Raw genomic sequence first — 23,506 nt, 5'->3', positions numbered from 1 at the left:
GTGACGTCGCGCGCGGCGGCCCCGCCCCCGCCGCGCCTGGCCGAGGCGAGCCGCGGCGGCCGCTGCGGGCTGAGAGAAGATGGCGGCGCCGGGCGAGTACTTCAGCGTGGGCAGCCAGGTGTCGTGCCGCACCTGCCAGGAGCAGCGCCTGCAGGGCGAGGTCGTCGCCTTCGACTACCCCAGCAAGATGCTGGCGCTCAGTATCCCTTCGGCAATGCTTCACCGGGCCCGCCGCGGCCCGGCCACGGCCCGCTTGGGCCTCTGCCGCCCGCCCGCCGGGGAGCGGGGGGTCCGTGAGGGGAGAGGCCTTGGGGGGAAAGGGGGGGTGGGGGGGGGTGTCTTAAGGAGAGGCCTTGGGGGGGTGGCGTGGTGCTGGGGGGGGTGTGGGGGGAGACCCGGAGGGGGGGAATCCCCGTGGGGAGGTTCTTGGAGGGAGCCCCGTAGGGGGGTTTGGGGGGGAGTGAGGAGCCCTGTGGTGGGGGGGATCGGGGGTGCCTTATAGGGAGGTTTTGGGAGGGAAGGAGGAGCCCCGTAGTGGGGCTTGGGGGGTGAGTGGGGCGCCCTATAGGGAGGTTTTAGGGGGGGAGTGAGGAGTCCTGTATTGGGGTTTAGGGGGGGCAGTGGGGTGCCCTATAGAGAGGTTTTGGGGGGAGTGGGGCACCCCGCAGGGTGGTTGGGGGGGGTGAGGAGTCCTTCAGTGGGGTTATTGGGGGGGGAGTGGGGCACCCTATAGGGAGGTTTTGGGGGGAGTGAGGAGCCCTTTAGTGGGTTATTGAGGGGGGAAGCCTTGTAGGTGGGTTAATGGGGGGGAGTGGGGCGCCCTATAGTGAGGTCTGGGGGGAAGTGGGGTGCCCTATAGTGAGGTCTGGGGGGGAGCAGGGTGCCCTGTAGGAAGGTTTTGGGAGGAGTGAGGAGCCCCATATTGGGGTTATTGGGGAGTCCTACAGCGGGATTATTGGGGGTGGGTGCCATATAGGAGGGTTCTGGGGGGAGTCCTGTAGGGGGTTGGGGGGTGAGTAGCTCCATAGAGGCCTGGGCATGGGGGTCTCGCTGTGGGATTTTTAGGGGAGGTCTTGAAGGCATGGTGAGGCCCGGGGGGGGGGGGGCAGGGGCACCCTGCAGGGTTCAGGGGGGATGGGGGAGTCCTGGGAGGGGGCAGTGCTCTTGGGGGGGATCTTGAGGGCAGGAGGAGCCCTGGGAGGGGTATGGGTACCTGTTTAGGGGTGCAGAGGGAGGCCTTGGAGGCACGGTGAGGTCCTGTGAGGTGGGCAGGGCCTGATGGGGTTTTGGGAGGGTGGGGGAGGCCTGGGGGGGATGGGATCCCATAGGAATTATTAGTGTAATGGGGGTCAGGAGACCCCTGTGGGGTTTGGGGGGGCGGGGAGGGAGCCCTCAACGAGCCTGTGGGGATTTAAGGGGAGACCACGGAGGCAAGGCAAGGTCCTCTGAGGGGGTGGGGGTGGGGTGGGGTTTAGGAGAGATTTGGGGACCCCTGTGAGAGGAACCCGATGGGGCAGGCCTGGGGGGTGAGGAGGGCCGGGGGGTGTGCCAGGAGAAGTGCCCTGCGGCTGGGGGAGCGAAGGGGACGGGGGGTCTGGGGTTGCCCCAGGCCTTGTGTGGAGCAGAGGCAGGAAGGCAGTGCTCAGGGGTTTAAAATATAAATATACGTGCATGTGAAAAAAAGGACGTGCTTTTCTTTTTAACCTGCAAGTAAGGTGAAAGCAAAGGGCTGTTAGAGAGCAGCAGAGGGACCGCAGAGAGTTCAGGAAGGCCCAGCCCGGGGACTGGTGGTGGAAGGGGGCTGGAAGAGTGCTCGGGGCCCCCGGGGTGGGTTCTGGAGGGAAGGGGTGAGTGATGGAGGAGCTGTGAGAGGGGTTCGTGTCTGAAGGCTGGAGCTGTGAGAAATGAGATAGGAAAAGCCCTGCTGGGTGCCTGGGCGTGATGCAGTTCTGGAGGGGGACTGCAGACCCGTCCTGGGCTGAGCTCCTATTTGTGCTGGTGCCGTTCGGGTGGGGGAAGCTCCCTAGGCCCGAGCGGAGGCTGCAGGAAAGTCTTGAACGATGTCCAACAGGTTGGCTTAGTGTGTCGCACTGCTGGTCTGCTCTGGAGAGGGCTGAGAGCTCCCGTTCTGGCTTTGCCCTAAGTCTGGCTCTTCCTCCCAAAGCTGGGATGTTCCATCTCATCCCCCAAAGGAGGAGACCGGAGTTCCCTGGGCATCCCTCGTTTTCTCTCCTTTATTGAAAGGCGTTTGCTAGGGAGGGCTTCACCTGCACAGCCGGGCGCAGGAGGGACCGGAGGAGAGGAAAAGTGACCTCTGCGAGCATCTCTTTGAGGAGGAGATGGCACCGGTGTGGAAGAGGCTCTCCATGCCGTGCTCTCCGCTCCTTCCAGCAGCTGAGGGAGCGGAGGGCTAACGACGCAGCCTCCTGGGGAACAGATTGCGCAGGAATTAATGTCAGCTCTGGAAGGGTGGTTTTTTTTTGTTTTTTTTTTTTCCTGGGGGTGGTGCACTGTTGTCTCATTTACACTTTCCAGTCATGCTGCGATACCGACCACAACAAACCTCGCCGCGTTCAAGGTGCCGCCCGGGAGGTGTGCGAGGGCGAGGAGGCTTTTCCTGGGGAGCTGCCGAGTAGCTCTTCTTCCATCCGCGCTAGGGATTGCTCCCGGGGAGGCTCTGACTTAGCTACTGCCTGCAAGAGGAAATAGTTATGGTATAAAAGGTGCAAATTTGAGGCGCGGTGGTTGTTCTGGTTCACTTCCCCGTGCAGACCAGCGTTCGTTGGCTGGTGCTTGTGGCGAGCGGGGAAGCGGGCGGCACCGCAGCTGCGGCCCTGGCAGCAGCATCTCCGCACCTCTCCGGCTAGTCGGGACTAAATTGCTTTATCGGAGGAGACCACGCAGCATCCCAGGCTGTGTGTGATCTGGGTACAGCAGTTATTGGCTGGAAAACTTGTGCTATAGTCAGGAAAACTGAATCAGCATCAAATAGGTCCAAGAAGAGATGGTTGACGTTGTTGGGGTCTCACAGATGACCCCGTGCTTGGCTGAGTAGGGACAGGGGTGGTGGAGAAACTCTCTGAAAACCAAATGTTCTCCTGGTTTGCTCCTGGACAGCTCTGTGCATCAGGCCTGTAAATGTCTCCGTCTGGATTTGTTTTCCTTAATGTTTTTTCCCCTCCAGAATGCCCCTCTTCCAGTGGAAAGCCTAATCACGCAGATATCCTGCTTGTAAACTTACAGTATGTTTCAGAAGTGGAAATAATTAATGACCGCACGGAAACGCCTCCTCCTTTAGCTTCACTCAATGTTAGCAAGGTAAGAACCTGCCCGCGTGGCCTCGGAGGTGTTTGCTCCTGGGAGGGAGGGATTCGTGTGGGGAAGTCCCTGTCGGGGACGAGATAGCTTTTAAACTTTAAATCATCCGCTTCAATCGCAACTTACCGCAGCTCTGTTAAGGGTTTAGATGATGATATTTTGGGTGCGTTGAGTCTCTGTGACCTGCTGCTGGGGTTTCTGTAGCAAGGCCGCAGCCGGCTGACCCTCTCTGCTTTGGGATTGTTCAGCGAGGGAGCTGAGGTCCTGGGAGAGGGAACTCCCAGCTTCGTTTCATCCGAGAGACAGTCCTCGTGAGCCTGAACGAGGGGCTGGGCGCTGGGCTCGGCTGGGGAGCTGATCCTGTTGCTGCCCTCTGCTCCCCTGGGTGCCTGCGCACCCTTTGGTCTGTATTTACACTGTATTTGCTCCAGCGTTGGCTGGAGTTTCCAGCATGGTCCTGCCGTGTAGAATTAAGCGCTTGGGTGATGCTGTGTCCTCCCGTTAAAGCACTGGGAGCTCAGTGAACGGCTCTGCCCTGCGCCGAGCCCCGTGCCCTCTTCGGAGGCTGCTCTGCTGCGCGCTGGCCTCCTGCAGCAGGAGTAAACGTGGATTTCTGTGCCGGCACGCAGGTGTGAGTTGCTGCCTTAAATGCTGACTGAGAATTTTAGCGTCAGGACCTCTGGGGTGTTTTTAGTAACGTTGAGGCTGCAAAGCACCTTTTCACTTGGGAAAAGTCCAGCGATCTTGATCCTCCTGGCTCTGTGGCAGCCCCAGCACCTCTGGTCGAGGGACGTGGTGCTTCACTGGCCGGAGAGAAGGGAGGATGGAGCCTTTTGTAAACGTGCAACAGGTTCTTCCCCTGACAGCAAATGACTCAAATGCTCAAATCAAAACTTTCCGGAGAAGATGGGCATGGCTGAAGCTGGTACTCTGCTTACCCGAGCCTGTGCTGCTCCTCCTGCGTGCTCTCTCTTCCAAGATCCCAGGTTAAGAACAAGTTTAAGCGCTTTTTGTGCTCCCGTGGATGATGCTAGATGAGGTTTGTGCTTCGGTGGGTGCCCTCTCTGCCTGCAGCCCCCTCTCCACGCGGATGTTGGTCCTCTTCAGCAACAGAACAATTTAGGGTGAAGCCGGACGGCAGGGGAGTGGACAGGAGCAGTGAAGCACGCATGCAGTTAGTTGAATTTTGAGGAACTGCTTTTCATGCGCCCTTCTGGAAGGGGATCGCTTCTGATTCCCAGTGATGGTGTCGAAAAAAGGGAAGGTGAACCTGAGCCCTCGATGCTGGTGTGAAGCGGCTGGAGACAGCCGGGCTCCAGGGAAGCTGGGTTTGGGGTCTGGCTGTGGGGCTTTTCAGTTGTCACCTCCTCGTCCCACGAGGAAACCTCCTCTTCCTGGCAGGCAGGCTCTGCCTGCAGGTCGGTGTCACGTGGGTGGCACCAGCTGGGCGTCCGTAACCCCCGTGGGTTCCTTCTTGGTGGATTAGCACGTTGGCGGAGGTCTCAAATGACACAATTGCCGTAAAGATGCGACTGTTCGATGTAATTGCATCGAGTGACATCGCTGGGAGCGCAGCCGGGAGGTGGACGGGCCTGCTGAGGGGAAAACGCCCCACGTGACTTCAAATACTCGCTTCAGTCTTTCCAGCGTCAAAATAATTGCTGTGCATTTTGGTGCGGGGGAAAAAAATGAATCGAGTCATATCTTCAGCGGATGGAAGTCGGTGTGCAGCCACCAACATGTCCGTGTCCCCATCTCTAGTGACAGGAGGGTTTTTCCATGTTGCTCTGACCCACGTCTGCGCCCGCAAGCTGGGGTCTGATGGTGCTGCAGGACTGGAATATAGACGAGCTGATGCTGACCATACTGGGAGAAGGAGCTGTTGGCACATGGGAATGCTTGTGGTGCTCCGGGGCAAGCCCTCGCTCCTCTGGAAGGCCCCGGGGAGCGAGCAGAGCCCCCGGGAGATGCTCAGCCCTGCCTGGTCCTCAGTGGAAAGAAAACGTTGGGACTAGAAGACTTGGTGGGCTTGGAGGGCAGCAGGATCCGGCCGTGGGGGGCCCAGTCTGGCGGGGGTCCGAGCCCCTGTGGGAAGGGGGCGGGGGTGCAGGCTGGCTGCGGTGGAAGGTGCGGGCAGGAGGAGGCTGGAGGTAGCTGTCGTGAGGCTGCTGCGGAAGAGGTGTCCTGACCGCTCCGCAGACTCCCCTGGGGGAGGCTTCAGGAGGGATGCAGGGCGAAAACTGGGGGGGGAAACGCTTTTGAACCAGGCCGTGGGAAGGAGGGAGATGCACGGCTCTGCTCCAGCAGCTGCGGAGCGGCTGGAGGAGCCGGCGAGGGTCCGGTGAGGAGATAACGCCGGTGCGACGGAGGGCTGGCAGCGGTTCAGTCCAGGTAGGGCTGAGCTTGAAGCTTCCTGCTGCCGGCGGTGGGTGCGCAGGGCAGATGCCACTGAAGAGGCTGGGGCCTGCGCCGGTACCTGTGGGGACACCAGCCTGCCCTGTGGGGCTGGCATCTGCCGGGGGACCTCGGCACGGCGCTCGGCCACGTGGCAGAGCCATCCGTAACCGTGCCGGGGAGAGGCCAGCTGCCTGGTTTTGGAGGGATCCCCTTGGCTTGCCGCCTGGGGTACGCCGTGCTTGGCTCTTCTCACCAGGCACCCGAGCAGGCTGGGGGGCCATCCCGGTGGCGGAGGGCCGTGGCACGGCGCTCGGTGACCCTCGCCGGCTCTTCTTGCCGCACGTCGCGTTTTCCACCGTTAATACGGACACGAATAGGGAAGTGACTCATTCATTCATGCCGCCGTCGCACAAGGTGTGTATCCGAGTCTTCAATAGCCCTGGCGCCTTCGGGTGCTCGCTGGAGGGGGGCGTGAAGCCGCACGGGAACAAGGAGGCTATTTTGGATGCTCGGATCCGGGAGGCTGGAAGTTGGAGGCTCGGCATGTCCGATTCGTTTCTTGTCCAGGGATAGCGGCGATGAGTAGGGAGAGCACATCCTATTGCAGGGGAAAGACAAGAGCGAAGGGACCCTGGATCTCGGCACTCGGTTAATACGCTAACCGACGTTGCAAGCGAGTCGGCTCTAGGTGAGGGCTGGTGCGCTCCAGCTAGAAGCAGGAGGATGAGGTTGGGCTTTGCTGGGTGCTTTTAATCCTGGGATCCAGGAGCGCCCGATGAAGTAACGTTGGGATGCTTGCCCGTGATGGCAGCACGCAAGGGGCTGCTCTTCATCCGCACCTCTCCGGGGTTTTCTGGCTGCTCGCGGTGGCCTGTTGTCACCCGCCTCCTCGCAGGGCTGTCCCCAAAGCTTTGGTGCAGGCGATGGAGCTGGTTGGGAACCGGGTACGGTTGGGAACCAGGTACGCCGGCCTCGGGGAGCAGCCCTGCTCGGGTGAAGCGTCGGTGCGGCCCCGGAGAAGGCTGGCGGTCGCGTGCATGACTTGGATGCAGGAAAGTTACCGGGGAACGTTGCGCCCAGTCTTACAAACCAGTTTGGAAGCCGGACTGGTGGTCCTGGAGAGAGCAATTCCTACATGGAGCGGGGCGGGTAGCTTCAGAGCCAGCTTGTGCCGGGGACAAGAAAAGATCCCTACTTCTCCCGTCCCCCTCTTAAGACTTCCCTGGCTCGCCAAGAGGCTGAGGAGCACACGGCGAGCACCCGAACGCTGCTGCGGCGAGCCCAGCTCACGGGGCACGGAGCGCAGACGCAGCGGGCCGTGTCTGCCCGGTGGCAGCCGTTTCAGGAGCCGGGCTGGCTGCGAGGGGGAAACCTGTCCCTTATTAGCGTTATTTGCTACTAAAAGTGCCCTCGCTCAGTGGGAGCTCGGGCTTTTCCTGCCCAGAGAGGGCTTTAGCGAGGGCGAAGCCGTCCTCACGCAGCACGGAGAAAGCCGGTCTGGCTCGGGGAGCGCTTGCAGGCGCGAGGCCGTTCCGGGGAGGAGGAGGAGGAAGAGGAGGGCCGGCGTGGGCGGCAATGCTAATGTGGCTCTTCCACTGCGGCAGCTCCAGCCGGGGAAAGGCGGCTGGTCCAGCGCCGCCTGCCCGTCTCCTGCCTCCTCCAGGCAGCTGCAGCTCCTTCTCCCGCGGCCGTGGGATTGAACGCGGGGGACGGCAGGGTTGGGGTTTCCCCTCTCTACTCGGGGACCCCGCCAGCGTAATCACACTTCCCCGCACACGGACGTTGTGAGCTGCCGAGGTGACTCCCAAATAACCGATTCTGCTTGGGTTGGGTTTTGGGTTTTTTTTTTTTGGAACAGAATAACTGCTCCGGAATAAAGTTGCTCATGCTCCTGCGTGGTCCGTATGGAGGCATTTACGCCCCGTGAGCCCTAACGTAACGGTTATTCCAGGCTTGGCTTTCCCATCTGCATCCCCTGAGTAAACAGCAAGCGGCAGAAGGTGGTTTGGACCAAAAATGCAGCAATTAATTTGGAAAAGGCAGAGGGGAAGGTGATGCTTGTGCGTCTGGCCCCTGGCAGCTGATTTCCTCCCTGATGCAAAAAGATGGCTCCCAGATCCCCGAAATATCAGGGGGACGCAGGCAGTGGCGACGGTGACTCAAAAAGGAATTAAGCCGTGGCCTGAAATCCGTGCGGTGCTCCGGGATGTGCGGAGAAAGGTGTGGTGGGAGGGCGGAAATTGCAGACTCGTCGTTACCCTGATTTAATTGGGGAGCCGGACGGTGAGCGGCAGAGCTGTGTCTGCGGGGGGGACCTGCGTCCCCTCGGAGCTCTCGTGGCCGCTCGGGCGACGCTCAGCCGAGCTCCCTCTCTCTTTGTCTCCCCTCCAGCTTGCCAACAAAGCACGGACGGAGAAGGAAGAGAAGATGAGCCAGGCGTATGCAATTAGTGCTGGTGTCTCTCTGGAGGGGCAGCAGCTCTTCCAGACTATACATAAGACGTAAGTCCCCTCGTCTGTGCCTCCTGCGCTCTGCCTCGGCCCCCGACGCCGCTGCCTGGGAGTCGCTCGCGTCCCTGCGTAGCTGGGTAGAAGGAGCCCGGGGGGGTTTTGCATTGCCTGGTCCTTTGGGCTTGCCACGAAACGCTGCCAGCGCGTCCTGGGACGCGCTGGCCGGAGCTCCGCGGTCCTCGGGGGCGGGTGATGGCTCCCTGCCTCTTCCTGGCACGCTCCAGGCACGTGCCCAGCCCCGCGGGCTCGCACCCCTCTTCGGTTGCGTGCCCGGGAGGTGCCGGGTGGCTCCCGCACCCGCATCACCTCCTCAGCGAGACGCGGGTGCGAGGTGGGCAGAGGGGACGGGTGGTGGCTTTCAGAGGGGCTGGGGGATGCGGGAGCACGGCCCAGAGCCCCCGGCAGTCGCGTTCGCTGATCCTTTTTTTTCCCCCTCCCTGCAGCATTAAAGACTGTAAATGGCAGGAGAAGAACATAGTTGTGATGGAAGAAGTCGTTATCGCCCCTCCCTATCAAGTGGAAAACTGTAAAGGCAAAGAGGGAAGCGCGCTGAGTCACGTACGCAAAATAGTGAGTGCGGGCAGGGGGGTCTGGTGGCACTGGGGCTGCTGGGGACGCCGGGAGGGTGTCGCATCCCCGGGGACGCCCCTGATCCCTCCTTGGGTGGGCCTGCCCGCCTGCCGGGGATCCCCTGCCCGCCCCGGGGATCCCCTGCCCGCCCCGCCGTCACTAAACCCCTCTTTCTGTCCGTCCCACCCTCCCCGCTGGCAGGTGGAGAAACATTTTCGAGACGTGGAAAGCCAAAAGGTAATGCAGCGTTCACAAGCACAGCAGACACAGAAGGAGACCTCCCTCTCGTCCTGAGGCCCACCGCCCGGCGCCGGGGACTCCCCCACCGCCCCGCCACCGAGTCACCGGAGGCGGGAGGGCGGCGGCGGCGGGGGGTTCAACTTTTATTTCCTTTTTCGAGCTCGTTAATGGGGAGCTCAACCGATTCCAAACCTTAGACTTTAAAACAAACGAGAAAAGAGAATAATTTAAAAGCTCATGCATTACTTGACTAACAGACTTTCTTTTGTCCGCCATGTTTTCTTTCCTACCAGCCAGTCAGACTTTGTTAGTTTTATTTTTTGACCTTTCTTTGCCTTTTTTCCTCCCCCCTTCCCCTGCTGCCGACCCCCCCCCCCTTTGCTTTTCTAAAGGGGCTCTGTCACCCTGTCACCCCCTCTCTGCCTGCCCCTACGGGGACCTCCCCCCTGCCCGTCCCCCTCCCCACGAACCCCTCCAAAAATAAAAGTAACGAGCTGACTGCGGTGGCCGACCCGGGACCCTTGTGACCAGCGCGGTCTCGTTTTAATTTTGTTTGCACAGGGCAAGGCTTGAATTAGTCTTATTTTTCTTATCTTTAAATATATATATGAATATATATTAAAATGTTCTTTAAATATTTTCTGCTTCTAGCAGTTCTCTCGACCAGGATCGTGGCAAAAAACCCCCCCGTCGCCCTCCCACCCCCCACCCCCCCCAACCCCCCGGCCCCGGGGAGCCCGCGGGGGGGTTGGGTGCAGGGTGGGGGGGGGCTGCGGCCCCTCCCTGCCCCCCCACCCCCACCCGGGACTGTGCCGGGGCCCGGGGGGTTTTTTCCCCCTTTTCCTTTCGCCCCTCCCCCCCTTTTTTTTTTTAATTTTTTTTTTTAAATTTTTCCTTTTTTTTTTTTTTGCCATGATCCTCCCCCCTCCCCTTTTTTTGTTTTGTTTTGTTTTGTTTTTTAAAATAAATGGATCAAAATCAAACAATTCAAGCCCTGCCTTTAGAAGAGTTAAAAATTAAAAAAAAAAAAACTTAAAAAAAAAAAAAAGGAAAAATTTTTTAGTATTGTTTAGCAAAAACAATAAAACCCGAAATTTTTTTAACCATCACCCGTGTCTGGCGCTCTGGGGGCGGGGCCTGCGGGAGGGGCGGGGCTTCCGTAGCGGGGCGGGGCCTGCGGGGAGTATGGGGCGGGGTTTCCTGCGGGGAGGGGCCGCCCGCGGCGGGCGGGGGTTCCGGCGCGGGGCGGGACTTCCGGCGGGGCGGGCCTGGCGGCGATGGCGGCGGGCCGGGGCTGGCGGCGGCGGGCGCTGCGGCTGCTGACGGCGGGCGGCGGCGTCCTGCTGACCCGCTTCCCCTTCTGGCACTGCTTCAGCGGGCTGCTGCTCTGCGCCGAGCGCGCCGACGGGCGGCGGTGCGGGACGGGGGGGCCGGGGCTAGGCCCGGGGCGGGTGTGGGCCTGGGGCTGGTGTGGGGCTGTGAGGGCCTAGGGTAGGTGTGGGGCTGAGAGAGGCCGGGGAAGCCTGGGGCTGTGAGGGCCTAGGGTAGGTGTTGGGCTGGGGGAGCTGGATAAGTGGGTAGCTGGGGGGGGCCTGGGGCTAGTGTGAGGCTGCAGGAGGTGTGGGGCTGTGAGGGCCTAGGGTAGGTGGGGGGCTCCTGGCCTAAGTGTGGGGCTGCGAGAGCCTGGGGTAGATGTGGGGCTGGGGGCTCCTGGGGCTGGTGTGAGGCTGCAGGAGGTGTGGGGCTGTGAGGGTCTGGGGCTGGTGTGGGGCTGTGAGGACCTGGGGTAGGTGTGGGGCTGGGGGAAGGCTGGGGCTGGGGGAGCTGGATAAGTGTGGGGTGGCTGGGGGGCTCCTGGGCTAAGTGTGGGGCTGTGAGGGCCAGGGGTAGGTGTGGGGCTGTGAGAGTGTGGGGCTGGGGCAACTGTGGGGCCAAGGGGGCTGGGTGAGTGTGGGGCTGGGGGAAGCTGGGGTAGGTGTGGGGCTGGGGGGGGTGTTGGGGCAAGTGTGGGACAGCTGGGGGGCTCCTGGGGTAAACGTGGGGCTGGGAGGGCCTGGGCTGGGTGTGGGGCTGGGGGACGGGGAGCGTGGGGGCTGGGGGGAGGGCAGAGGGGCAGTTGGGGGGGCTGGGGCCATTGGGGGGGGCTAAGGAGGGCTGTAGCCCTCCTGCTAGGGGAGGGCTGGGTCGGGGTTAGGGGGTGAGGGAGGGGCTGGGGGTGAGTGGGGGTTCTGGGGGGGGGGCAGCTTGGGGGTCTGGGGGCGAGCGGGGCCAGGGGTGGTTGTGGGGAGTTGGGGGTCAGGGGCTGGAGCTGCCGTGCCTCCCAGGAAGCCGGACATCCCCGTCCCCTACCTGTACGTGGACATGGGGGTGGCCGTGCTCTGCGCCAGCTTCATGTCCTTCGGGGTGAAGCGCCGCTGGTTCGCCCTGGGGGCCGCCCTGCAGCTCGCCGTGGCTACCTACGCCGCCCACGTCGGTGGCCACGTCCATTACGGCGACTGGCTGAAGGTGAGACCCCCCCCCCCTCCCCAACCCGTGACACCCCCTCCGTCCCCAGCCCACCCCGGCCTTGGGGGGCTGACGGTGGCCCCGGCGCAGGTGCGGATGTACTCCCGGACCATCGCCATCATCGGCGGCTTCCTCATCCTGGCCAGCGGCGCGGGCGAGCTCTACCGCCAGAAGCCGCGCAGCCGCTCCCTGCAGTCCACGGGACAGGTCTTCCTCGGCATCTACCTCATCTGCCAGGTACGGGGCGGCGGCGGCGGGGGGGGGGGGGGGGGTCCGCCATCCCGGGCGGGGGCCACACGGCCACCTCCTGCCCCCCACCCTGCTGCTGGATCCCCCCCGAGGGGGAGAAGCCTCCGGTGAGCGCTGCCGGTGCCACACCGGTGCTGCCGGTGCCACCAGCGGCACCGTTGTCACCGCCGTCGTCGTGTCCCCGTCCCCCCCCGTCCCCCCCCAGGCCTACTCGCTGCAGCACAGCAAGGAGGACCGCCTGGCTTACCTGAACCACCTCCTGGGGGGGGAGCTCGCCCTCCAGCTCCTCTTCATCCTCTACGGCCTCCTGGCCCTCGCCTTCCTCTCGGGCTACTACGTGCGGGCGGCGGCGCAGGTGCTGGCGGTGCTCCTGCCGCTCGCCATCCTCCTCATCGACGGCAACATCGGCTACTGGCACGACTCGCGCCGGGTCGAGTTCTGGAATCAGATGAAACTCATCGGCCAAAACGTCGGCATTTTCGGAGCCGTCGTCATCCTGGCCACCGACGGCTGAGCGGGGTGGCCGCTGGCCGGGAACTGGCGGGGATTGGGGGGGGGGGGGGGGGCAGTTTTTTTAAAGAATCACTGCTATTTATTCCTTTTTTTTTTTTTTTTAATTTGTAAATAGTTGATAATTTTGCTGGAGGATGGGGCGGTCGCTGCCCTGGGTGGGGGGGGGGGGGGAGCTGGGGCGGGGGGCTCCTGCTTGTGGGGTGCCGGCCACTGTGTGGCCAGGCCCCCGCCCCGCCGAGGTCGTCGTCATCGTCCCCCCCCCCCCCCGGGCGTGTTTTTACTGATGAAACGAGAAATCTTTTACCTCATCCCCGGGCTGTCTCGGCTGTTGTGTGCCAGCGGGGTCGGGCCCTGCCGCTTTGGGGGGCTTGGGGCGGGGGAGCCGCTTTTGGGGGGGCTCGGAGGGGGAGCCGCTTTGGGGGGGGCTCGGGGGCAGCCAGCGTGCAGCGGGGTGTGGGCGACGCCGGGTGTTCCCCTCCCCTCGGTGGGGAAACTGAGGCAAGGGAGAGCGCAGGGTCCCGGGCTGGGTTTTGCTGCCGGTTCCTGCCTGTCCCCGGGGTCGGGCCCTGCCTGCGCGGGGGCTCAGCCCGCATTTCGTGGCGGGGGGGGGGCGTCAGGGTGGGACACGGCGAGGGGCTGGCGGACCCCGGGTGTCCCCGCGGGCCACGTCCTCGCCGGCCCCGTCCTGCCGCCCGCCTGGGCGAGCGTGTGGTGTGTGTCGTGCCGTGTCGTGCCGTGTCCTGTCGTGTCCGTCATACCCCCCCCCCCCCCGGGCTGGGCATGTGTTGTCCCCCCCCGGCTGGGCGGTGGAAAAGCAAACAGGGGCTGATAAGGGCCTTCCTCCGGGGGGGGCACGCCGGGCCCCTAATCTGCCTCCGGCGGAACCGGGGGGCCATAAAGCGCGGGGAAGCGGCAGGGCCCTGTTTGCTCTCCCTGCGCCTTTCCGTCCGACACCCCCGGCTGGGGGAGGCGGGGGGGGGGGCTCCTCGCCCCCCCGGGACACCCCCCCCCACCCCCGGGGGCTTGCTTGGGCACCAGCGATGCGCCTTCAGCCCCAGACCCTCCTCCTCCTCCTCCTTGCCCGTGGGAGAGATGGGGGGCACACGGTGGGCACCCCCTGCCCCGGCCCCTTCGGCTCCCCTGGGGCCACCCCTCGCCCTGCTCGGGGGGGGCTGCAGCCGAGCCCCCCCCATCCCCGCGCCGGGGGGTTCCCCCCCCCCCCCCCCCCCCCCCGGCAGAGCCATCCTGTGACCTTTGGAAAATTGCTGTTTGCTGTCACTCGGGGGAAATGGCGCAGAAAACCCTCGCCTCCTCTGCACCCCCCCGACAGCGGGGTCTGCTCTGTGCCGGGGGGGGGGTGGGGGGGGGAGCTGGGGGCCACCCGGACCCCGATCCTCCCTCCCGGCCTCTGCTTGGGGACATCCGTGACAACGCAGTGACGTTGCCGCTGTCTCGTGGGGTTTGGTCCCAGTCCACAGCGGTGGGACCGTGGGGTTGGTGTCGTCCCCGTCCCCCCCCCCGACCCTGCAAACCCCATGATGGGGCAGACACCCCCCCCCCCCCCCCCCGTTGGGGTGCTCCTCTGCTGGATTCGGCCTTGCTGCCTCAGTTTCCCCAGGGGCACGTAGCGGGGCGCTGGGGGGGGGGGGGGGCGTGCGCAGCCCCCATCGATCCGACGAGCCCTTCCATCGACCCACGCCTTCGTCTGCGGGGACGTGAAAGGTGCTGGGCTGGGGGGGGCTGCGCCCGGGCTGCTCCCACCCCCCCCACCCCCCCCCGGCTTCGTGGGGGGCTCAGCCCCCTCCCAGGCTGGCGTGGGGCCGGGCACCGCACGGCCAGGGCGGCGTGGACCCCCGGTTGTGTCCCCGCACACCGGTGTGACACCACGGCCGTGCCATGGGGACGAGTCCCCCTGGGGCTGGGGACAGCCACGGGGCTGGGACCCCCACGGTGGCACTGCTGCGAGCTGTGCCCCTGCCGCCGCTCACCGGGGTGACGGCCGGGTCAGGAGTGGGGAGCGTGTCCCCTCCAGCCGGGCCGGTGGCACCCCGCAGGGTCCCCAACGAGCCGTGTCCCCTCCAGCCGGGCCGGTGGCACCCCGCAGGGTCCCAACGAGCCGTGTCCCCTCCAGCCGGGCCGGTGGCACCCCGCAGGGTCCCCGCCGAGCCGTGTCCCCTCCGTCCCCCTGGCTGGAGATGCGGCTGCATCTGGGTGGGAGCATCCCGGTGCTTTTGGGGACCCCCTTCTGCCACTTCTCCCTACATGGTGGCTTTGGTGGCCCCTTCCCGGTGGGGACCTGGAGCCTGCGCTCACAGCACGTCCCTGCCGGGCGCCTCCGTGCCTCAGTTTCCCCCCAGAGCGCCGGGCTGGGTGATTGCTCCTTAATGCCAAATCCATAACGAATTAGTGTGTCCCCCCCGCTGCGGGGGGCTCATGGCGGGGAGCGGAAAGGGCAGCTCATCCGTCCTGGAGGGCTGTGACAGCGGTCGATGGCGGTGACGGGGGCTGCGGTGACGGGGGCTGCGGTGACGGGGCCTGTGGCGGCGGCTCCGTGCCCTGCCCTGGCATCTGGGGAAACTGAGGCAGCTGCAGGCCGTGTCCCTTCCCCTGTGCTGTCCCCTGTGGGTGGCTTGTGCCATGCCCGTGTGTCGTGTCCGTGTGCCATGGCTGCCTGTCACATCCGTGTCCGTGTGTCGTGCCTGTGTGCCATGGCTGCATGTCACATCCGTGTCCGTGTGTCGTGCCTGTGTGCCATGGCTGCATGTCACATCCATGTTCGTGTGCCGTGACCGTGTGCCATGGCTGCCTGTCACATCCGTGTCCGTGTGCTGTGCCCATGTGCCATGGCTGCATGTCACATCCGTGTCTGTGTGCTGTGACCGTGTGCCATGGCTGCATGTCACATCTGTGTCCGTGTGTCGTGCCTGTGTGCCATGGCTGCATGTCACATCCGTGTCCGTGTGTCGTGCCTGTGTGCCATGGCTGCATGTCACATCCGTGTCCGTGTGTTGTGCCTGTGTGCCATGGCTGCCTGTCACATCCGTGTCCGTGTGTCGTGACCGTGTGCCATGGCTGCATGTCACATCCGTGTCCGTGTGCCGTGACCTTGTGCCATGGCTGCATGTCACATCCGTGTCCGTGTGTCGTGCCCGTGTGCCATGGCTGCAGTCACATCCGTGTCCGTGTGTCGTGCCTGTGTGCCATGGCTGCATGTCACATCCGTGTCCGTGTGTCGTGCCTGTGTGCCATGGCTGCATGTCACATCCGTGTCCGTGTGTTGTGCCTGTGTGCTATGGCTGCATGTCACATCCGTGTCCGTGTGCTGTGACCGTGTGCCATGGCTGCATGTCACATCCGTGTCCGTGTGCCGTGCCTGTGTGCCATGGCTGCATGTCACATCCGTGTCCGTGTGCCGTGACCGTGTGGCATTGCCGTGTGCCACATACCATGGCCGTGTCCTGTGGCTGCATGCCGTGTCCCTGTGTCCCATCCGTGTCCCCCACGCTCCGTGCCTGCCCTGTCCCTGCACCCCTGCCCCCTCCATGCACCAGGCTGGGGGCGTCCGCCAAGGGACGGTGACAAGGTGCTGGCACGTGTCCCCCCGGGGCTGGTGGCGGGGGGGGGGGGGCTGCCGGGGTCCTGCCGTGCCCGTGGGTCGGTCACGGGTGAGGGAGGAGCCAGCAGCCCCCCCGGAGGCTATAAAACCCCGGGCGGGTGGAGGAGCCGCTGCGTCCCTGGCTCGGTGTCCCCAGCACTGTCACCCCGCCTGTCACCTCCTGCCGCCTCCACCGTGAGTGCGGGGGCAGCCCAGGGACCGGGCGGGGGCCTTGAGGGGTCCCGTGGAGGGGAGGTGTCCCCTGGGGAGGCTGGGACCCGTGGGAGGGGGACGATCCCTTGGGGACGTGGGGGGGCCCTGGAGGGGAGGTGTCCCTTGGGGTGGCCTGGGGTCTCTGGGGGTCCTTTGGGGTGGGAGATCTCCCTGGGGGAAGCTGGGGGGGGGGTCTCTGGGGGGAGATGTCCCCTTTGGGAGATGGGGGGTCTCTGGGAGGGATCTGTCCCCTTGGGGACTTGCCGAGGGTGTCCCTGGAGGTCCCTGGGAGCGAGGTGTCCCTTTGGGGAGATGGGAGGAGGTTCCTGGGGGTCCCGGGGAGGGAGATGGTCCCTTGGGGACATTGGGGGGGGGGGGGGGGGCTCTGGAAATCCCTGGGGGTGAGATGTCCCTTTGGGGAGGTGGGGTGGTCTCTGGAGAGAAGATGTCCCTTGGGGGGGGCTGGGGTCCCAGGTGGGGCAGGGAGCCATCCCCCTGGGGAGCAGGGGGGCCCTGGGGGTGCGACATCCCCAGAGGGGACGGGGTCCTCGGGGGTGAGACGTCTCTGTGGGCGCGGGGGGGGGGGGACGGGGGACGGGGGCTTTGGTGGGGGGCAGAGCTGCTCCGGGCTGGGACGGGGGGTACCCGAGGATGAGGGGGATGATGCACACGCACCCCAGGGCTGCCCCACGTCCCCCCGTCCCCATCCCCACGCAGATGGTGACGTCCCCGAGGCCGTGGCGCGTGCTGGTGGCCGTGGCTCTCTGCGCCCTGCTGTGTCTGGGCACGCTGGCGGCCGCCTACCCCCCCAAGCCCGAGAGCCCCGGGGACGACGCGTCCCCCGAGGAGATGGCCAAGTACTTCTCGGCCCTTCGCCACTACATCAACCTGGTGACGCGGCAGAGGTGAGCGCAGGCGGGCGCGAGCGCGCGTGCGAGGCCGGTGGCGCTTGTGCAGGCCCCCCTCGTGCGTGCTCGTGCCTGCCCTTTTGCCGCACCCGCGCGCTCCGTCGCACGCTCCCCTTCGCACGTCCCGGTTCCCCTTCGCGCGCTCGCGGGCGCGCGCCCCTTTGTGCGCGCCCGCGTGCACGTGAGGTCCTGTTTGCACGCCCGCGTGCGCCCCTTTGCACGCGCACCCACGTGCTCCGTGTCCCGCAGGTACGGCAAACGCACCAGCCCCGAGAGCGCGGTGTCGGAGCTGCTCCTCGGGGCCAGCAGCGACAGGTCACGGTGAGCGGCCCTGGCCCCGTCACCCGGTGGGCAGGGAAAGGGGCTGCTCCCTCTCCCGCACCCTGGGGTGGGGGTCCCGGGGGGTGTTGGGGGTCTCGTCCCCCCCTTTTCTCACGCCGACTCTTCCCCGCAGGTACGACGATGACTCCGCGTGGTGACCGGCTCCCCCAGCCCCCCCGTCCCCCAAATCCTCCCCGTCTCTCCGAGTCTCCCGGGGCTCTGCCGCAGGGTGGGCCCCAGCGCCCTGGGCCAGCGCGGGCCCCCCCGCCGGGGAGGGCCGGGGACCCCCAGAGCCTGGCCGGGGGTGTCACACCGGGGGGGGCCCTGACCCCGTCCCCTCCCCACCGCTGTCGTGGGGGTCCCCGCCAGCGGCAATAAAGAGCACGATTGTGGGCACCCGTCTGGGCTGTGTGTGCCGGGGACGGGGGGGCGGAGGGGGGACGGAGGGGTGCGGGGGGGATGGAGGGAGGAGGGAGGGGTGCGGGGGGGATGGAGCGGGGATGGAGGGGTGCTGGGAGGATGGAGGGGTGCAGGGGGATGGAGGGGTGCAGGGGGGATGGAGGGGTGCAGGGGGGATGGAGGGAGGAGGGAGGGGTGCTGGGGGGATGGAGGGGTGCAGGGGGGATGGAGGGAGGACGGAGGGGTGTGGGGGGGATGGAGGGAGGGTGGAGGGGTGCAGGGGGGATGGAGGGGTGCAGGGGAGATGGAGCGGGGATGGAGGGGTGCTGGGAGGATGGAGCGGGGATGGAGGGGTGCAGGGGGGATGGAGGGAGGGTGGAGGGGTGCTGGGGGGATGGAGGGGTGCAGGGGGGATGGAGGGAGGAGGGAGGGGTGCAGGGGGATGGAGGGAGGATGGGGGGGTGCAGGGGGGATGGAGGGAGGACGGAGGGGTGCAGGGGGGATGGAGTGGGGATGGAGGGGTGCTGGGAGGATGGAGGGGTGCTGGGAGGATGGAGGGAGGACGGAGGGGTGCTGGGAGGATGGAGGGGTGCAGGGGGGATGGAGGGAGGATGGAGGGGTGCAGGGGGATGGAGGGAGGAGGGAGGGGTGCAGGGAGGACGGAGAGGGGTGAGGCTGGGTGGAAGGAACAAGGGACAGGACGTGCTGGGGTGCGAGGGTGGAGGGATGGGGAGAGGTGGGGGGAGGGGGGGCTGGAGGGGGGGGAGGGGCGGAGGGTCTGGTGGAGGGGGGTGGGAGGGAGGGATGGGAGTGGGGTGCGCTGGGGGGCTGGGGCGCACTGGGGTTGGATACTGGGGCGCACCGGGTGCAGGGTGCACTGGGTATGGGGGCGGTGGGGGGTGCTGGCAGTGGGTGCTGGGGTGCACGGGGTGCGGGGGGGACACACTATCAGTGGGTGTTGGGGTGCACTGGGGACACACTATCAATGGGTGCTGGGGTGCACGGGGTGCTCTGGGCACAGCCTGCGCTGCCGCTGGGTGTCGGGGTGCAGCGGGTGCGGGGGTGCTGGGTGGGGGGGCTGCAATGACGCTGGGATTCATGGGGCACAGGGGTACAGTAATGGTGGGTGCTGGGGTGCTCTGGGTGTGGGGGTGTGGGGTGCACTGGCGGTGAGTCCTGGGGTGCTCTGGGTGTGGGGTGCACTGGCCGTGGGTGCCGACATCCGCCGTGGGGTCCCTGCGGGGACTGCGGCCATCGGGGGCTGTGTCAGGGCTGGGCCAGAGGCCCCACGGGCTGGGGGGTCCCCACCCCTCTGACCCCCCAACCCGGCCCATGGTGGGAGCGGGGGGACAGCCGTGTCCTCGGCCATGGCCACAGCGGGGGCCGGCTGCTGTCCCCACCCCCCGCTCTGCCGCCCGCTGCAGCCACTGCTCCTCCCGTCCCCCCCCCGTCCCGCCGTCCCTCTGTCCTTCCATCCCACCCCTCACCCCAACGCCGCACCCTTCCCCCGCCTGTCCCCCCCATCCATCTGTCTGCCCCTCCGGTGTCCCTCTGTCCCACTCCCCATCCCTCGCCGTCCCTCTGTCCTGCTGCCCGCCCCTCCCGCCAGCCCCCAGCCTCCGTCCCTGCGCCCACCGGCCTCCCCCAGCTGTCCCTCCTCTGTCCCCACACCCGTCCCTCTGTCCCCACCGCTGTCCCCCCATCCCTCGGTCCATCTGTGGGGACAAGATGCTCTGGGGACAGACACCGGACACCTGGGTCCGTGTCCTCGGCCCCGCCGGGAGCCCCCCCCAGCCCAGGGTCAAACATTAACCAGGGCTGTGCGAGGGGCCAGGTGTCCCTGTCACCCCCCCCCCCCCCGATGGCTCTGTCCCCCCTGATGGCCCCTGTCCCCCCCCAGCCATGTGGCCACCTGGCCACAGGTGCTTCGTGACAGGGTGACATCAGCGGGGGGGCCAGGGGAGATATAAGGGCCAGCGCCTCGGTGGCAGCGGTGTCACTGAGGAACTGGGGAGTTGACGGCAGCGTCCCCCCGTCTCGCCGTGTCCCCCTGTCTCGCCGTGTCCCCCCGTCTCGCCGTGTCCCCTCGTCTCGCCGTGTCCTCGTGCCACCGCTCGTGGAAGCAGGTGAGTGGGGCCGGGGCCTCGTCCCCACGGGGGGACAGGGCTTGGGGGGGGGGTGGCCGCGCCCGCGCTGGGGGACAAGGGGCTGAGGGGCGTGCGGGGGCGTGCAGAGGGCCAGCGGGCGTGGTGCGTGCCAAAGGGGGGGTGCACGCGTGCAAGGGGGGGTGCGCCTGTGGGTGTGAATGGGGTGTGCGTGCACGTGTGCAAGGCTGAGCGCGCGGGGGTGCGAAAGGGGGTGTGCACGCACGTGCGCGTGCTCTAGGAACGGGGCCTTTTCGCGCACCCTGGGAGCGCGCCTGCGCGCACGTGCACAGCTGTACGTGTGCCTGCGCGCACGCCGAGGCGCGCGCTGCGAGAGCGGAGGCTTTGTGCGTGCGCGTGTGCGCGCTGGGAGCAGGGGTGGGCGCGTGTGAGCGCGCGAGGGGGTGCGCGCGCGGCTGCGCGTGCATCCCAGGAGCGGAGGTTTGGGGCGCGCGCCTGGGGACGCGCAGAGCGGCGCGCGCTCTGAGGCGCGTGCACGCGCGCGCACGTGCCGGGCGGTGCGCGCGCATGGATGCGTGTGCGTGCAGCCGGGTGGTGTGCGTGCGTGCGTGTGCGTGCGGCGCGGTGCCCTCGGCGGAGCCTGAGGCCGCGGTCTGCGGCGCAGCCATGGCTCCCCGCTGGCCCTCCCTGCTGCTCCTCGCCTGCGCCCTGGCTCTGCTGGCCGGGCACCCCAGCACCGCCGGCCCCGCACAGCCCACCTACCCCGGGGACGACGCGCCCGTCGAGGACCTCGTCCGCTTCTACAACGACCTCCAGCAGTACCTCAACGTGGTCACGCGGCACCGGTGAGCGGCAGGGCGGTGGCGGGGGCCGCGACTGCGGGAGCCCTGCGACGTGCTGCCTGCGTGCAACGTGCTCCCCGTTGCAACATACTCCCGGTAGCAGCACGCTGTTCCGTTGCAACGCGTTCCCTGTTGCAGCGTACTCCCCCGTTGCAACGTACTCCCCCGTTGCAACGTACTCCCTGTAGCAATGCACTGCCCCGTTGCAACGTGCTCCCCGTTGCAACGCGCTCCCTGTTGCAAAGTGCTCCCTGTTGCAATCCGTTTACCTGCTGCAACCAGATCTCCGTTGCAATGCGCTCCCCACCGCAATGCGCTCCCCACTGCAATGTGCTCCCCACTGCAACGCGCTCCCCATTGCAGCAACGCGCTCCCTGTTGCAACGTGCTCCCTGTTGCAATCCGTTTACCTGCTGCAACCAGATCTCCGTTGCAATGCGCTCCCCACCGCAATGCGCTCCCCACTGCAACGCGCTCCCCATTGCAGCAACGCGCTCCCTGTTGCAACGTGCTCTCCCGCTGCAACCGGCTCCTTTCCGCAATGAGCCCCCCCGCTGCAGCACAGCGTTGCAACCTGCTCAACTGCTGCAACCGGCTCCCTGTTGCACCGCAATTCCCGCTGCAACGCGCTCCATGCTGCAACTTGCTCCCATCGCCGCGCGCTCCCCATTGCAACGTGTTCCCCGCCGCAACGCGCCGCTCCCCTGCAACCTGCTCCCTCGCCGCGCCCTTTGCTCGCTGCAGCCAGCTCCCCTGCCGCAACCCGCTCCCCGCTGCGCGGCGCTGCCCCCCAGTAACGTTCTCCCCCCTCGCAGGTACGGCAAGCGGTCGGGCGGCCGGGTGCTGTGCGAGGAGCCCTTCGGCGACGCGGGGTGCTGAGCCCCCAGGTGAGAGGCGGCAGGGGGAGGGGGCCTGTGCAGCAACCGAGCGGGGGGGGGCTGGGGGCTGGATGCTGGGTGAACCCCCCAACGCCACCCGTGCCTCGGTTTCCCCGACGGGCATCGTCCTCAGTGGGGGCGGGGGAGTCCCGGGGTGGGGGACACGGGGCTGGGGGGATTTGGGGGGGGCACTGCGGGGTGCCGGGGTTCTGACCCCTTCTCGTTGCAGGGGCATCGCTGGGGCTGAGCGGGTGAAGAGAAGACTGGGGGGCTGCTGCACCCGCAGCACCCGCAGCACCCGCAGCACCCACAGCAGCCGCAGCACCTGCAGCACCCGCAGCACCCGTCACCCCGGGGCCGGGCCGGCCCCCCAACAATAAATCCCCTTGCAGCCACCTCCTGCCTCTGCCTGCTCGGGGGGACGGGGACGTCTGGGGGGGCACTGGGGCTGGGGGTGCTGGCACTGGGGATGCTGGTGCTGGGGACACTGGGGACACTGGGCTGGGGACACTGGGGCTGGCAATGCTGGGGACCCTGGCGACACTGTGGGTGGCTGTGCTGGGGACACTGATGTTGGCTGTGCTGGGCACCATGGCGGCACTGGTGCTGGAGACACTGGGAATACTGGTGCTGTGGGCGCTGGGGACACTGGGGATGCTGGTACTGGGACACCGAGGATGCTGGTACTGGAGACACTGGGAATACTGGTGCTGGAGACACTGGGAATACTGGTGCTGAGGGCGCTGGGGACACTGGGGATGCTGGTACTGGAGACACTGGGAATACTGGTGCTGAGGGCGCTGGGGACACTGGGGATGCTGGTACTGGAGACACTGGGAATACTGGTGCTGCGGGCACTGGGGACACTGGGGCTGGCTGCACTGGGGACACTGGGGATGCTGGTGCTGGAGACACTGGGAATACTGGTGCTGTGGGCACTGCAGACACTGGGGATGCTGGTGCTGGAGACACTGGGAATACTGGTGCTGAGGGCACTGGGGACACTGGGGATGCTGGTACTGGGACACCGAGGATGCTGGTACTGGAGACACTGGGAATACTGGTGCTGGAGACACTGGGAATACTGGTGCTGTGGGCACTGGGGACACTGGGGATGCTGGTACTGGAGACACTGGGAATACTGGTGCTGAGGGCGCTGGGGACACTGGGGATGCTGGTGCTGGAGACACTGGGAATACTGGTGCTGAGGGCGCTGGGGACACTGGGGATGCTGGTACTGGAGACACTGGGAATACTGGTGCTGTGGGCGCTGGGGACACTGGGGATGCTGGTACTGGAGACACTGGGAATACTGGTGCTGTGGGCACTGGGGACACTGGGGATGCTGGTACTGGAGACACTGGGAATACTGGTGCTGAGGGCACTGGGGACACTGGGGCTGGCTGCGCTGGGGAAACTGGGGATGCTGGTGCTGGAGACACTGGGAATACTGGTGCTGAGGGCGCTGGGGACACCGGGGATGCTGGTACTGGAGACACTGGGAATACTGGTGCTGCGGGCACTGGGGACACTGGGGCTGGCTGCACTGGGGACACTGAGGATCCTGGTGCTGGAGACACTGGGAATACTGGTGCTGAGGGCGCTGGGGACACTGGGGATGCTGGTGCTGGAGACACTGGGAATACTGGTGCTGAGGGCGCTGGGGACACTGGGGATGCTGGTACTGGAGACACTGGGAATACTGGTGCTGAGGGCACTGGGGACACTGGGGATGCTGGTGCTGGAGACACTGGGAATACTGGTGCTGCGGGCACTGGGGACACTGGGGCTGGCTGCACTGGGGACACTGAGGATGCTGGTGCTGGAGACACTGGGAATACTGGTGCTGAGGGCGCTGGGGACACTGGGGATGCTGGTGCTGGAGACACTGGGAATACTGGTGCTGAGGGCGCTGGGGACACTGGGGATGCTGGTACTGGAGAC

The 23,506-nt window shown here is 65.9% G+C and overlaps 4 protein-coding genes across 4 annotated transcripts; all 4 read left to right on the top strand.

Moving 5' to 3' along the window:
* The first annotated feature begins 4 nt into the window (after window positions 1–4).
* Window positions 5–9,285, top strand: LSM12 (LSM12 homolog). The gene is made up of 5 exons (XM_075522962.1): window positions 5–200; window positions 3,185–3,318; window positions 8,107–8,216; window positions 8,669–8,795; window positions 8,997–9,285. Exons 1-5 carry the CDS (start codon window positions 80–82, stop codon window positions 9,087–9,089), a joined length of 585 nt encoding a protein of 194 aa, XP_075379077.1. The 5' UTR covers window positions 5–79; the 3' UTR covers window positions 9,090–9,285.
* Window positions 9,286–10,282: 997 nt separating this feature from the next.
* On the top strand, window positions 10,283–12,357 carry TMEM101 (transmembrane protein 101). The gene is made up of 4 exons (XM_075523147.1): window positions 10,283–10,449; window positions 11,360–11,540; window positions 11,631–11,777; window positions 11,995–12,357. The coding sequence occupies exons 1-4, from the start codon at window positions 10,313–10,315 to the stop codon at window positions 12,301–12,303; spliced, it is 774 nt and encodes a 257-aa protein (XP_075379262.1). The 5' UTR covers window positions 10,283–10,312; the 3' UTR covers window positions 12,304–12,357.
* A 3,620-nt stretch (window positions 12,358–15,977) lies between these two features.
* Window positions 15,978–17,497, top strand: LOC142419743 (peptide YY-like). The gene is made up of 4 exons (XM_075523004.1): window positions 15,978–16,092; window positions 16,828–17,015; window positions 17,268–17,339; window positions 17,473–17,497. Exons 2-4 carry the CDS (start codon window positions 16,828–16,830, stop codon window positions 17,495–17,497), a joined length of 285 nt encoding a protein of 94 aa, XP_075379119.1. The 5' UTR covers window positions 15,978–16,092.
* A 2,979-nt stretch (window positions 17,498–20,476) lies between these two features.
* On the top strand, window positions 20,477–21,863 carry LOC142419879 (pancreatic polypeptide-like). The gene is made up of 3 exons (XM_075523255.1): window positions 20,477–20,688; window positions 21,500–21,571; window positions 21,792–21,863. Exons 1-2 carry the CDS (start codon window positions 20,510–20,512, stop codon window positions 21,561–21,563), a joined length of 243 nt encoding a protein of 80 aa, XP_075379370.1. The 5' UTR covers window positions 20,477–20,509; the 3' UTR covers window positions 21,564–21,571; window positions 21,792–21,863.
* The last annotated feature ends 1,643 nt before the right edge of the window (window positions 21,864–23,506 follow it).

The sequence above is a fragment of the Mycteria americana genome, chromosome 22 (assembly GCF_035582795.1).
Source record: "Mycteria americana isolate JAX WOST 10 ecotype Jacksonville Zoo and Gardens chromosome 22, USCA_MyAme_1.0, whole genome shotgun sequence".
Taxonomy (NCBI): Eukaryota; Metazoa; Chordata; class Aves; order Ciconiiformes; family Ciconiidae; genus Mycteria; species Mycteria americana.
The sequence above is the reverse complement of the archived record's forward strand: the minus strand, read 5'-3'. Positions and strand labels throughout refer to the sequence as shown.

Excerpts from the sequence above, each read along its gene's own strand:
- LOC142419879 (XM_075523255.1), top strand. The coding sequence starts at position 20,510 with ATGGCTCCCCGCTGGCCCTCCCTGCTGCTCCTCGCCTGCGCCCTGGCT. Across the intron at positions 20,689-21,499 it reads AACGTGGTCACGCGGCACCG|GTACGGCAAGCGGTCGGGCG; the intron begins GTGAGCGGCAGG and ends CCCCCCTCGCAG.
- TMEM101 (XM_075523147.1), top strand. The coding sequence starts at position 10,313 with ATGGCGGCGGGCCGGGGCTGGCGGCGGCGGGCGCTGCGGCTGCTGACG. Across the intron at positions 10,450-11,359 it reads GAGCGCGCCGACGGGCGGCG|GAAGCCGGACATCCCCGTCC; the intron begins GTGCGGGACGGG and ends CGTGCCTCCCAG. Across the intron at positions 11,541-11,630 it reads ATTACGGCGACTGGCTGAAG|GTGCGGATGTACTCCCGGAC; the intron begins GTGAGACCCCCC and ends GCCCCGGCGCAG.
- LSM12 (XM_075522962.1), top strand. The coding sequence starts at position 80 with ATGGCGGCGCCGGGCGAGTACTTCAGCGTGGGCAGCCAGGTGTCGTGC. Across the intron at positions 201-3,184 it reads CAGCAAGATGCTGGCGCTCA|AATGCCCCTCTTCCAGTGGA; the intron begins GTATCCCTTCGG and ends TTTCCCCTCCAG. Across the intron at positions 8,217-8,668 it reads TTCCAGACTATACATAAGAC|CATTAAAGACTGTAAATGGC; the intron begins GTAAGTCCCCTC and ends CCCTCCCTGCAG.
- LOC142419743 (XM_075523004.1), top strand. The coding sequence starts at position 16,828 with ATGGTGACGTCCCCGAGGCCGTGGCGCGTGCTGGTGGCCGTGGCTCTC. Across the intron at positions 17,016-17,267 it reads AACCTGGTGACGCGGCAGAG|GTACGGCAAACGCACCAGCC; the intron begins GTGAGCGCAGGC and ends CGTGTCCCGCAG. Across the intron at positions 17,340-17,472 it reads GCCAGCAGCGACAGGTCACG|GTACGACGATGACTCCGCGT; the intron begins GTGAGCGGCCCT and ends TCTTCCCCGCAG.